This window comes from Prenolepis imparis, unplaced genomic scaffold (assembly GCF_030444845.1).
Source record: "Prenolepis imparis isolate NDT839.2.m4 unplaced genomic scaffold, iyPreImpa1.0 SCAF_8, whole genome shotgun sequence".
Lineage (NCBI taxonomy): Eukaryota > Metazoa > Arthropoda > Insecta > Hymenoptera > Formicidae > Prenolepis > Prenolepis imparis.
This window is the reverse complement of record NW_028141166.1, coordinates 3,520,155-3,535,376: the sequence shown is the minus strand read 5'-3', so window position 1 is coordinate 3,535,376 and position 15,222 is coordinate 3,520,155. Positions and strand designations below refer to the sequence as shown.

The following is a 15,222-nucleotide window of genomic DNA, read 5'->3' as shown; positions in this document are numbered from 1 at the left end:
TATTAAATGCTTCATCATACTTTATATTTGTATATTCTGTGATATTTTTATTTATATTATTTGCAATACATAACATAATAGATTTTTAATTTTATTTCCAATCTTTATTTTTTATTTTAGGCGTTATAACATCGATATGCATCTCGGAATCGATCAAGAATACAGAAATTAGAAGATATTTCTGTAAATTCGAAGGCACTCATTATGTGCCAAACAAAATGATAGAAAAACGTTATCCAAACGATGCCGCAGTCGTTCGCGAGATATTGAGTAGTAATAAAATGTAATACTTTGAATGGTGCAGAAGTTTTTGTGCGTCTGCCCTTTTTGACGAAGACCCGATGTTGAAATCCAGGTGGAAAATCAGAAATATTGATCTATTTGACCCCCATCTCTCAATGACAAACCATTGTATCTTGCAGAGGAATGGAATCCTAAATTGATGCACATACCAAATATATGTAGAGAGGTTTATTCCCTGACAAAGAGACAGATAATGTGTTAAAGTATTTGGGATGTATTAGTTAAGATGTATTATTAAAAAAATTGTATTGTGGTATTATAATTATTTGTAAATATTTACACAAACACACACACACATCCACTTGTGTATTATTCACTTGATCGATCAATCGAAGGAATGAAACATCTCTCTGAAGCTTCGAAAATTATTGTTGCCTCTATTTCATGATGTCGACTGAATTTTTCGTTGTGAGCATGTGTGCTATATTTAATATTATATTATATTATATTTTTATTTTTTTCATAAAATGTATCAATTCAATAAATGGTGTACTACCGAACCATCAAAAATTTATGAAAAATAATTGATTAATATTATTGCGATTAAACATTAAATTTCTCTAGAAAATGTAAGAATATGTTAAAATATTAAAATATTTATTCTAGTAAAATAAACTTCACTTTTGAAAATAGTAAATGTTGAAATAAACAAATAACGCATGTACATTTAATAATTTTTAGATTTTCTATAAACCAAACATTGAAGCCTCGAACGAAATAAATTTATCTCTTACAATAAGTAATTCTGAAACATTTCACATACAATTATACATTGTATTTCAACATATAGATTAATTATTTATTAAAAATATAATGTGAATCACGAAGTACATTCTTATTTTAATTATTCGATTTTATCATTTATTGTTCTATAATCGAATCATATCGGTATGAATAGTAGAAGTTAAGGACACTGGGCCATAAAAAAATAGAAAGAAAAGATCTCGTAAAGGCATATATGTGTGCGCGTATGCATGTATTTGTCAAACGTGCGAGGGAGAGAAAGAGAGGCTGGTGAGAATGTATGAGAAAGAAAATATGTGCAAACAAGCACGCGAAAAAATGAATTTGGTTTAAATGAGAGCACGTCGGAGTAAGATTTCGAGCTGTGAAATAAATTACCGATCATAGAAAGAAGGCCATGACATAGATTAAATTATCTTATAATCTTGTCTAGTGAACTGACAAACGCGACTTATATTTCCCAGATGTAACCTCATAATTTCTACAAATCTGGAACAATCTTGTGGTTTTCAGATCGCTTACTGTTTTTTTTTTTTTTTTTTTTTGCTAATTTTTATCGATCATCGATTGATCGAGAAGCGAGTTGTCGAGCATTAATTTACGAGAATTCTAATTACATTTTCCGGACCTTTTTCCAAATGCACGATTTTCGGTTGAAGTGTAGCAAATAGCTTTTCTATAACATCTCATCCAATATTTTTTATTTTTATATAAAGTACGAGAAAAAGGGTCAGAAAGAGAGATAAAAAGCGAAAGAAAAGGAAAGGCGAAATAACAAGAAGTAAAGACGAAAACGAGAAAAACGGAGAAAAAGACAATAACAATTACAAACCAACGAAAGAATTTAAGCAGTACGTTTAGAGGACATTTCGAGGAATCGCGGCACAGAAAATCTGTAAACGTTAGTTCTTCCACTGTTTCTCTTTGAAAAACATCGAAGAAAACCGAATTTATTCAAAGTGAACATTGTACCATATAAGTGTTATATTCTTGCTCCCTTCAAGTTGTAAATTGTGTTTTCCATCCACTTCTTCTCGCATGCAACCAATCGTGGACCAATCACTTTAGAGGCAGCAACTCACGGAGTTCGAGGTAGGAAATGGCGAGATGATTAAGTATAAAACGTTATTGATTATATTTAATATCATATATCTTATAAAAGATGTTTTTGATAGACCATAGACGGCGTGTGAGAATAAATTGATGCAATGATTTCGCAGACAGCGAATTTCGATCACTTTTCAAGTCATAGTTATTTTTCTTCTTCACATAAAAGCTGTAAATTTATATGTAAAATTATCATAATTCTTTAAATACGTTCAAGAGTTGACTCATGTCTCTTAACTTTAAAACGACTTTATTGGTCAATTATTATTTTAATATCATTTGGAAAAGATATTTACATAATGCATTATACTACAGTTTTTAAATTATTTGATAAAAAAATTGACAGATAAATGAAAATTGATTAGAATTGCTGCCATAATTGGTTCATTTTAGAACAGTTAATTTAAATTGAAGAATACAGAGTGAAAATAAATGTTTATGATTAATAATAATAAAATTTTGCAATAAATGTATATGCATCCGAATACTAGTTTTTATATAAATAGCATTATAGACTACAAAAGAAACCATTTATCTATTATTTTATAATGTGAAACTGAATAAGTTTTGATGGAAAAATATATTTTTTTTTTAAATTTTAAAAGAAATAAAGCTTTTTAAATAATTTAATTTCCAATAAATGAATGATTCTTTTGAGCACATTATGAGTATTGTTTTTTTTTTTTTGTAGAAATAAAAGTAATTATAAGAAATTATCAACAAAGAAGAATCAACTATGTTTTTTTTTAAATATAAATAGCATAGAATTCGTTACAGACACAAACTGCCATTGCTTTAAAACATAATTCAGTGCAAACTCGACGAGACCTGCAGGAAAGCACAGGAAAAGTTGAATTTCTTTGCTTCTTTTAAATGGTAAGTATATCCAAAAATCATGTGTGGTTTCCAGATAGCTTCTTATTGTTGTATTGGTTAATTTTTATTGATCATTGATTGATCGAGAGGTGAATTATCGCGCATTAATTAACTGGAATTCTAATTACATTTTTCGGCGCTTTTTTCAAATGCACGGTTTTTGGTTGAAGTGTAGCAAATTGCTTTTCTTTAATATTATCTGATATTTTTTTATAAGTTATACGAAAAGGGGTCAGAAGGAATGATAGAGAGCGAGAGAGAAAGAAACGCGAAATAACGAGAAGTAAAGACGAAAATGAGAAACACGGAGAAAAAGATAGAGATAGAACTTGTTTTTAGCAACGAAACAGTTGGCGTTATATAGATGATGTATCACTTTTCGCGTTAAACAAAAGAAAAAACGAAAGCATAATAACTACAAAACAACGAAAGAATTTAAGCAGTACGTTTAGAGGACATTTCGAGACATCGCGGCTCAGAAAATCTGCGAACGTTATTTGTTCTTCAGTTTCTCTTTGAAAAGCATCGAAGAAATTTGAGTTTATTTAAAGTAAACGTTGTACCATATAAGTGTTATAATTTTGCTTTTTTTCAAATTGTAAATTGCATTCTCCATTAACACACACACATTTTCTCGCACGCGATCAATCGTGGACCATTCACTCTAGAAGCAGTAACTCACGGAGTTCGAGGTAGGAAATCGCGAGATGATTAGTATAAAATGTTATTGACTGTATCTAGTATCATATATCTTATAAAAGATGTTTTTGATGCCACAGACGGCTTGTGAATATAAAGTAATTCAATAATTTCGCAGACAGCGTTTCAATCACTTTTCAAGTCACAGTTCTCTTTCTTCTTCATGTAAAGAGATGTAAATTTATATGTAAAATTATCATAATTCTTTAAATACGTTTAAGAGTTGACTCTTATTTCTTAACTTTAAAACTTCATTAGTCAATTGTTATTATCTTAATATACTATATTATTATTTGGTAAAGATATTTACATAACGCTGTTATACTATACTTTTTTGGAATTACTAATTATTTGATAAAAAAATCGAAAGATAAATGAAAGTTGATTATAATTGCTGCCATAATTGCTTATTTTTAAAACAATTGTATTAAATTGAAGAATACAAAGCGAAAAATAATGTTTATTATTAATAACAATGAAATCTTGTAATAAATATATATACATCGCAACATTACTTTTTATATAATAATATTATATAAATAACGTTATATAAGTAACATTACAGACTACAAAAGAAGTTATTTATTCTTATTTAAAAATATAAAACTTAATTAGTTTTGATTGAAATATATAAATATATTTTTTATAATTTTAAAAGAAATACAGCTTATTTGAATAATTTAATTTCTGATTATTTTTTTAGCACATCATGATTATTGTTTTTTTTTTGTAGAAATAAAAATAATTCTAAAAAATTATCAACGAAAAAGAATCAATTACATTTTTTAAATATAAATTACATAGAATTCGCTACGGGCACAAAGTGTCGTTACTTTAAGACATAGATAATTCGGTGCAAACTCGACGGAACCTGCATGATTACACAGGAAAAATTGAATTTCTTTGCTTGTTTTTAACGAAAAAGGTAAGCGCATCCAAAATCTTATTAACCAGAATCGAGTCCAAGATAAGTCGAAGTTCCAGTGAGAAAGAATAAAAATATATTATTTTTCTTATTTCTTTTTATCGAAGCATTTGGTCATTCTTAGTCTAAGATTGTTTATTATCTATGATGCAGAAAACCTCGTGCTCTCTACAAAACGGATTTAGTGTGAACAATATCAACCGACTCGTTAAGAACCACTAAAACTGCAAATTGTTTTTATATTGTGTCATATATTTTCTCGATTAAATAATGGTTACGATAGAGGATTTGCCTAATGAGATTATTTTCACAATTCTGGAAAAGGAGAATATTAGCTTAAAGGACGTTGAAAATTTTAGTAACACGTGCACGAGATTTCAGTGCTTAATCGATTATAATTTCTGGAAGAAAACGTATGATCGGAAGTAAGTATTTTATTTTTTTGTTATTTTACTTAATCGGCATATTGTATAAAAAAGAACTTTGCAAAAACCTGGCCAAAAATAAGAAAGTGTTTTTTTGAAACATTTGAAATTATATTCTGGCATTTAAAAGAGTTCCAAATATGAATGCAATTTAAGAAATTTTAAAATTTATTTATATCTAGTTTTTCAAAAATTAGAAAAATTTTTGCAGATATCGTGTCGTTTTAAAACACGATTTTTTTAATCTCTCTCATTAATATTGTGTAAAAAATTTATAGCTAAAAGTTGTGAGATCAAATATCTGTCCCGAATAAGCTTTATGAAAACTACAAAAATTCTATAAAAAATATGAAAATAATATTTTTGTTATATCATCGATAACTAGATGTAAAAATAATAATATAACTGTCAATGAGGTAATTTTTCATGTTAGGATAATTCACAAAAGCAAACTCGAAAACTCAGAATGTAATTATTTTATACTAAAGAGTTTATATTTTAATTGAAAGTGAAAAATCAACTCGCGTAAAATATTTTATATTATTATCAATTGAAAAAATAGATAGTATATATACGTCATACATAATAAACAAAAACCATGTCGTCAATAATTATTCAGCGTGTTGAAATTTTATACGAAACTTTATGTTATCGAAGATTGATGCTGGATTTTTTCGTTAGATCGTTTAATGTTATAAAAATCTAAAAAATTATTAATATTTTATATTACTACCTACTTGTAAAATTAGGCAAACGTTATACAAAAAAACGTTATACATAATAATGTGTGTAATATAAACTACATATTTTGTCGCGGTGTAGTAAATTACAACATTACATGATATATATATAATAAATATTACATTACTATTCAACATAAAATATCAGTTTCTTGTAATAAAACATTGTATAATATAAAACAAATCAAAATATATATTCTGTGCAATTGTAGATATGTATTTTAAAACAGTGTTTTGCGCAAAATGTTTTACATTTTTTACAGACTGTATATTAACATTTTAGAATTTTCGAAAATTATTTAAAGTATTTTGTGTTTTAAATTTTAGATGGCCTTCTGCGAAGGCATTCGTTGCAGACAAGATGGGATTTTGTTACGCTAATGGTGAAGATTTAAAAGAGAGTATCAAATGTACAGAAGAATTGTGGAATTACGTGTCTCAGTTGTCTGAGAAGTATTATTACGCTCCCAAAGACGTGTATCTCCAATATGATATTAAATATTTTGTTTGTGATCGAGAATACATGCACCCTTTAAATTTATTTGTGTTATTTGATGAACTTTCTAGAATCATATTTAAACAAGACCCACGGTATGACTAAATTACTAGTTGTGTTTAAAATGTGTTTTAAAATATCATTAGAAAACTATTAGTAGTTTTAATTGATCAATGTAGTAATTTCACAATAAACAATTAATATGTACATTTTTAGCAAATCCGATTTAACAGAAAGGTTCTATTGCATAAAAATATTTCAATATCTGCAACGTCGTATTTATCGTACAGCATCGGACATATTAAATAAACAACCCGTACAAGAACAGCGTTTTGAAGATATAATTGTCACGTTACAACGGTATAATTCCGAATATATTACTGACGTGCTTGTAGATAAATTCATAGACATAATCGTGCAAAAAGTATTAAAATTTTTGAAAGATGAATACCCCCAACATCCAATATTATCGATATCATCTGAACAATTTTCAATTTGGAGATATAATTATATTGATAAGAATTTTTGGAACGAAAGAAACGCAAGGTCGATTAAGCGTGTACTGGATGAAATTATTGCAAGTTTGGATTCCTATGAATCGTGGATGGAACCAAATGAAATATTTACCACATCGTATTACAAGTCGTTGGTATGTAATTTTTTTTATATATAATGTTTTTTTTATTATCTATCATAAATTATAATTATTAAAACTAACATAAATATTATAAAATAGGAACGAAGTAAAGTCGACCCAACTAGCCAAAATTATATTTATTTAAAAAACACACAACGTTTCGACCATATGGATGTGGTCCTTATCAAGTGTAATATTCATTAGTAGAGGTGCAGCCAAATTAACGATAACGTCAACTTTTCCATAATATAGTTACAACATATTTAAATAAACATAACATAAATTCAATTTTGTCAAACCATTTGAAAGAGAGAAAAAGAGAAAACGATCCTATCGTTATGATGATTCGTCAAAAACTGTCACAGTTATGTTGTAACTATATTATGGAAAAGTTGACGTTATCGTTAATTTGGCTGCACCTCTACTAATGAATATTACACTTGATAAGGACCACATCCATATGGTCGAAACGTTGTGTGTTTTTTAAATAAATATAATTTTGGCTAGTTGGGTCGACTTTACTTCGTTCCTATTTTAAAATTTTACTAGCGACTTTTTAAGTATCTAATTATTATATAAATATTATATTTCTTTATAATTATTTATAATTCTTTATTATATTGAAGTTATAATTAGGTTTATTATATTTATACACTTATTGTTCTTCGACAGACTAAAGGGATAAAATTATACTTTCGACACGTGTTTTGGATGGCAATATATTTCTGCGTTGCAAAAAGATTGGGTTTACATTTTGTAATAACACATAATTATTCAATACCATCCCATTTAATACCTTCTGATCTTTGTTTGGTTTGGCTATCCAGGTAATATATATAAAATTTTAGCATTAAGATTGTCTAAATTTTTTTTGGTATTTGTATTATACGCAGAAATAAATCCATGCTAATATTCACATATATACAGTTTTAAAAAAAATTTGTGGGATTTGTAAACATCATTAATATTATAAATTTTACATCGTATTATAAATAATAAAAATAATTAAAGATAAATTATTTTTTGTCACTAAACTTTAGAAATATATAAATAGAAAAATAATTTTCATTTTTTAGATAATTCTACGTGAATTTTATTTAAATTTTATTTTCATAATATTTTTTTTTTCTCCATATCGATACCTTTCACTTACTTTTAATTTAAAATTTTTAATTTGTATGAATTCTGTAAAAAATTTTATAAATTTTATTTGAATATAGCAATTAAAAGATTACACTTTGTACTTTTTATAAATAGTATAATCAGGATTTCACTTGGAGATTTAAAATGAGAAACTTTTAGACTGTAGATGAAAAAGATAAATAGTTCTAAAAAAAGAATAATCTGATTTTAAGTAATATTAAAGAAGAATATTAAAGATGATATTAGATTGAAAATTGTTTTCTAAAGTAGAAGGACAATTTTAATTAGTATATTGACAAGAAAATATATATTTAATATATATTAAACAATTAAAATAAATAATAAATTTTCTCTTTGCTTTCATTAAAAAAAAAAAAAATTAATTCCAATTAGATTAATTAACGAACATTACACATATACATTTCACATAACATAAATATTACATAAACATATTTTTTATTATATATACAGAAATTGTACAGAAAGTGCAGAATGTTTCACGTTTGATTGGACAGAAGATAATTTAAAGATTTTTGGATTAATGGAATGTCGACTAGATAACATTAATCCGACTGAATTATTTTCAGACTTGGTAAGTAATTATTTATGTACAATTTTGGTGATTTTAACAATCTGTTCACAAACTGTTCACAAATGATTATTTCCAACTCAAACAGAAATATATAGAACGAAAAATTGAAATTAAATGTAAAATTAATTGTTACTTCAGTTTCAGTTAGTAAAATTTTTGTTATGTAGTTTGAGTATCAAAACTTATAAAAAGGGGCTGCAATAAAAATGTTAATAAATTATTCTCAATGCTACCAAACTGCGACTAAAACGAAATTTTAATTATATTAAAATGAGGGTTCGATTATATATCATCATATAGACTTTACATTATTTATAACGTTTGTCCGTAGCATCTATTTAAAATAAGCAAAATACATGCATAAGATACATTATATTGTTTATTAAAATGCATTATAGTCTCTACATTATTATCTGCTAAAGTGTGCACAGCGTTGTTTAAAAAAATTGTTTTTTTTCAATCTGGTTTTCTCCTTCGTCAAATGTCGATTCAAGCACACATTTAAAATATAAAAATTTGCATATTTGCAGACTTATATGCAAAGCTATTATATGACTTGTTTTTTTTTTTGTTTTTTATATAGAAGAGAATATTCAATAGTTTCCATATTCTCAAGTAATTGTTTCAGTAATTCTATTTTTACGATTCGATTTTTACGAAGATGCACATTTATTATTTATAAATTGATATAACCAAATTATAAATTTGATAATAGACTCGCTCGTTAAAGTTTTAAATTTATATTTTAATTATTTTTCATATTTTAGAAACAATAGATTCTATATATGAAAAAAAAACTGTATATTATATAAGATTTATCTTAACTATTTTATTGATTTTAAAATATATAATCGAGTCGAAAAGCTTTACTTCAACATAAATTTATTATAAAGAGAGAGTGATAGGGAGTGAGAGAGACATTGAGTTATTATATCAAAGAAACTATATAAAATGTTATGTGATACAAAGTTTAAAAATATTCAGTTCCCCATAGGTTTCTGATTTTTCATTTAAAGCAAAGTTTGCTTTACACTATTCGGTGTTTCAAATATACAGTAAGATCTATAAATGTAGACTTCGGCTATTTTTTCGACTATTCATGCAACAACTTATTGATGCAATTTCTATCCTGTCGTTCGGTGCAGAAAATAAAAAAATATATGTTTACCTGTCTTTGTACCTCATTATATTCAGTATAAAGAACGTACGACGAATCTTATATTATGTTGAAAATCGAAAATCTATACAAAAATGTATTTTTTACATTTTTTTCGCGTTCGAAGTATCGAAGAGCAATGAAAGATAGACTTTTACTTTCTAATGTTTACAACTTCAAAACTGTACAGGCGACATTTAATGTAGCGACGTTTGGCATAAAATGATAGACACAATCAGCGATGTTCCCACTGTAAAATATTTTCAGAACATTGAAAACGATATGCTTGATTTTAATAAATTGCAAAAGCTATATAATATAAATATAAAACATTAGTTTTTGATTATAGAGTTAGGCAAATCTATATAAAACTATTTTTTATTTCTTTCACAAACATTTGTAATTTGAATTTGAATCACTCATGAAATCATTACTTATGATTTCATAAGTGATTTAAAGTTTAATAACAATTTTTTTTAAGTTTGCAGGGTGGAGTTCGGCAATGGAAATAGAGAAATCATATCATAGTTGCAACATATTTGGTCTCTCTTATCCACGTCACATAGAAGAATATATATCATCATCAATGTATTTCTATGATGTGGTAAGACAATTCACTCATTGTAAATATTATGAATTAAAAACATTTTATTATTTACTTGTAACAAATTAATATGCAATAATTATACGTTTAATTATATATCTTACTAATTATAATCATTTTTTATTCAAATTATTACATTATATAAATTACATAATGGAGAGACGTCAACTATACTAACTTTTCAGTCAATATGTACTCCAGCTAATGAAACATTTTGCCAAAGATCGCCTAGTTTAAAATATGGAGTTGGATTGATTGTTACACATAAGCATAAAATTGAAGATAATGGACATAAAAATATTGCTGGTGTCATAATTGGATGGCACAACACATGCCAAAGTGAATTGTTGGGACGCTTTGATCATCCAGAAACATATTGCATTCCAAATGATATTGAAGAAGAATATGTGAATAATCATAACATCGATTGGAAGTCGCAACCATACTACGTTTTATTAATTTATAATGACCTGTGTTATGTCCCACAATGTACGAGTTATTAAGTGCTTCATCATACTTTATATTTATATATTCTGTGACATTTTTATTTATATTATTTGTATTACGTAGCATATTTATATTTTTATATTTTTAGGCGCTATAACTTCGGTATCCACGGAATGGATCGATAATTCAGATATAGGAATTTATTTCTGTAAATTTAAAGATACTCACTATGTGCCAAACCAAATGCTGGAGAAACATTATCCAAACGATGCCGCAGTCGTTCGCGAAATATTAAGTAGAAATAAATTATAATACTTTGAATGGCGCAGAAGTTGTGCGTCTCTGCCCTTTTTGACGAAGATCCGATGTTGAAATCCAGGTGGAAAATCAGAAACATTGATCTATTTGATCCCCATCTCTCGAAAAGCAATGACAAACCATTGTATCTTGCAGAGGAATGGAATCCTAAATTGATGCACATACCAAATATATGTAGAGAGGTTTATTCTCTGACAAAGAGACAGATAATGTGTTAAAGTATTTGGGATGTATTAGTTAAGATGTATTATTAAAAAAATTGTATTGTGATATTATAATTATTTGTAAGTATTTACACACACACACACTTGTGTATTATTCACTTGATCGATCAATCGAAGGAATGAAACATCTCTCTGAAGCTTCGAAAATTAGTGTTGCCTCTATTTCATGATGTTGACTGAATTTTTCGTTGTGAGCATGTGTGCTATATTTAATATTATATTATATTATATTTTTATTTTTTTCATAAAATGTACCAATTCAATAAATGGTGTACTACCGAACGCTCAGAAATTTATGAAAAATAATTGATTAATATTATTGCGATTAAACATTAAATTTCTCTAGAAAATGTAAGAATATGTTAAAATATTAAAATATTTATTCTAGTAAAATAAACTTCCCTTTTGAAAATAGTAAATGTTGAAATAAACAAATAACGCATGTACATTTAATAATTTTTAGATTTTCTATAAACCATACATTGAAGCCTCGAACGAAATAAATTTGTCTCTTACAATAAGTAATTCTGAAACATTTCACATACAATTATACATTGCATTTCAACATATAGATTAATTATTTATTAAAAATATAATGTGAATCACGAAGTACGTTCTTATTTTAGTTATTCGATTTTATCATTTTTTACATTCTATAATCGAATCATGTCGGTATGAATAGTAGAAGTTAAGGACAACTGGGACGTTGTGAAACGTGCGAAGGAGAAAAGGAGAGACTGGTAAGAATGTGTGAGAAAGAAAATGTGTGTGATAAAGTTGTCTCACAATGGCGAACCATAGTGCAGTAATCCACGTATTCTCTACTAAGACTATCGGAATTAATGCATATAATATCAACCGATTTGTCAAGAATTAAAACTGCAAGTTTCTTTTTTTATATTGTGCTATATTTTTTTAATAATAATGACTACGATAATGAATTTACCTATCGAGACAATTTTTTTAATTCTGGAAAACGAGAATATCAGCATCGAGGACATGGTAAATTTTAGTTCCACGTGTAAGAAATTTCGTTGCATAACCGACGATTGCAATCTCCAGAAGAAAAAGTTTGGTCAGAGGTAAGTTTTTATGTGGACATTTTTATTATTTTATTTGATTGTTATAAAAAGGAATTTTGCAAAAACCTGGCGAATGATATCCTGGCATTTAAATATGAAATAATATCCTGGTATTTAAAAAATTTATGAATAAAATTTAAGAAATTTTTAAATTAATTTGTACCTAATCTTTTCAAAAATTGCAACAATTTTGTAAATACTACGTTGTTTCAAACATGACTTATTCAACCTTTTTCATTAAAATCGCGTAAATTTTTTAATTTATAGCTAAAAGCTATAAGATGATAGAAAATCGGTTCTGATTTAAAAGATTTATAAAATCTTCAAATTTCTATATAAAAAAAATATAAAAATCATTTTTTCGCTATATATTATCGATAACTGCATGCAAAATGTGAGAATAATAATAAAACTGTTAATAAGGTGATTTCGTGTTTTGTGTAATTCAAAAGCAAACTCGAAAACACAGAAAGTAATTATTTTACGAAAATTTATATTTTAATTAAAAGAGAAACATTAACGTGCGTGAAATATTTTATATTATTATTAGTATAAAAAATAGATAATATGTATGATATGTATATAAACGTAGATAGTATACATGCATCATAAGATATTAGTGTGTCGTAATAAAACACTGTATAATAACAAATCAAAATATATAGCATAAATTTAAGCAAGAAAATATATATAAAAATCTTGTCGGTGTCATAATTGGATGGCACAACACATGCCAAATTGAACGCTTTCGATATCAAAAAACATATTGTACTCCAAATGATATTAAAGACGAATATGTGAAGGAATATAACATCGATGATTGGAAAGTGCAACCATACTACGTTTTGTTAACTCATAATGAAAAACTGTGTTATGTTCCACAATGTACGAGTATTATTAAATGCTTGATCATACTTAATATTGATATATTCTGTGATATTTTTATTTATATTATTTGTATTCTATAGTACTTTTATATTATATCTTTATTTTATTTTTTATTATTTTTTATTTTAGACGCTATATCGATATGCACTTCGAATTGGATAAATAATTCAGAGATTGGTAGATATTTCTGTAAATTCGAAGGCACTCCCCTCACAGCACATCAACATTTTAATAAGATTGCAATAATCTTAAATTGTAAGATTGTAAGATTCCACAGAGATTAATAAATGTGCCATTAACCTTCCAATAACATGTGCATGTTCGTCCAATCTTATTCCCTTAACATCCCAGAAATCTTATAGGACATGTTGTATTAACAATAAGTAACAATGTAGGCTCCCTGCATTGATAAATTACAAATTCAAAAGGAGGCTATATGGAGCCACGCGTAGGATGTAGGTACGCAAATATTAAAAACAAACTTGTTGGAATAACAAATTTATTGAATCTAAACGTTTCGGTCCTTTCTTTGGACCTTCTTCAGTAAATTTAATACAATAAATAATAATGGGGAATCTACATACTACCGCACGTAGCGCAAAAGCCGTGAGCCCCCCCTATCGATATCCCATTAGATAGACAAAGTGACATAATATGTCAGGTACTCAAAAGTGGACTCTAATGACGGGTATAGTGAGGAATTTCCGAAAGGGGGCTCACTCTTATTCACACACTCATCCATCGCACGTTCACACGACCGTACGTGGACGCGACCGACGCACGAGTGAAGAAGATATTCGTTTTGATGCTATTTATAAGGCGCCCTACCACGGCTCATAGCCTGTTATCGAAGTCAATGTCAAACAATGTGTGGAATTTATTTCTCCTTCTCTCTCTCTCCCTCTCCTCCTCCCTCTCCCTCTCCACTCTCTCCCTCTCCACTCTCTCCCTCTCCCCCTCTTCCCCACCCCCCTCTGTCTCTCTCCCTCTATCCCTGTCCCCCCTTCCTCTCGCTTCCCCCCTTTCTCTATCTCCCTCTCTCAAACATACGATGTATGGAGATTAATGTTACAAATGATTTATGGCTCTCTAAAGGAATTCGATAACAACTAAACGAAGACCGTCTTTCAAGAAATTTGAGGCATATTTGTCACAACAGATATATATGCTTGACTTAGACACTCTGTGTCTTCTTGTCGGTTTAGGCCATTTATTTGGCGCCTGATAAACAGCATCTCTGAAACAAGTCTCTTCCTTAAAAACGGTTCCTCATCCAAGATCTCAACGTTATCCCAATCAAATTCGTGGTTATTCAGCCTGTGATCCGTGATCACGGATTTTTGCGCGGTGTTTCTTTTTATGTGATTTCTGTGCTCCCTAATGCGTGTTCTCAACTGCCTGCTGGTCTAACCGACATAAGAGGCATTACAATTTTGACATGAAATTTTGTATACAACGTTATTATGCCAGTCTTTCTGCAGTGTGTCTTTATGCACGCGGATAAACGAGCGTAACTTATTCAAACCTGTGTAGGACATTTTTACATCTAGATCACGGACCACATGGCTAAACCGCTCGGACCATTTGGGTATGTATGGGACATTAAAATAGGCAACGCGAGCCGAATTAGTATCAGGTGTTCTGTTAGCGTCACCTGAATTATTATTTTTATTTCTCGCAAACAAAGTCCTAAGCCTTTCGTGAAATGTTTCAAAAATCAGTTGTAATGGATACCCATTATCACGTAACACCCCAATGACCAATTCGAGGTTCTTTTGGTGATATCTTGGATGTGATAACCAGAAAGCCCTATCTA

At 28.1% G+C, this 15,222-nt stretch overlaps 1 protein-coding gene across 1 annotated transcript; it reads left to right on the top strand.

Moving 5' to 3' along the window:
- Positions 1-8,621: 8,621 nt before the first annotated feature.
- Positions 8,622-11,634, top strand: LOC145939991 (uncharacterized). The gene is made up of 4 exons (XM_083044727.1): positions 8,622-8,687; positions 10,325-10,447; positions 10,633-10,936; positions 11,043-11,634. Exons 1-4 carry the CDS (start codon positions 8,637-8,639, stop codon positions 11,204-11,206), a joined length of 642 nt encoding a protein of 213 aa, XP_082900853.1. The 5' UTR covers positions 8,622-8,636; the 3' UTR covers positions 11,207-11,634.
- Positions 11,635-15,222: the final 3,588 nt, after the last annotated feature.

Bases quoted from the DNA above. Each gene is read 5' to 3' on its own strand.
- LOC145939991 (XM_083044727.1), top strand. From the start codon at position 8,637: ATGGAATGTCGACTAGATAACATTAATCCGACTGAATTATTTTCAGAC. The intron at 8,688-10,324 runs GTAAGTAATTAT...ATTTTTTTTAAG, and splicing joins CTGAATTATTTTCAGACTTG to TTTGCAGGGTGGAGTTCGGC. The intron at 10,448-10,632 runs GTAAGACAATTC...CTAACTTTTCAG, and splicing joins CAATGTATTTCTATGATGTG to TCAATATGTACTCCAGCTAA.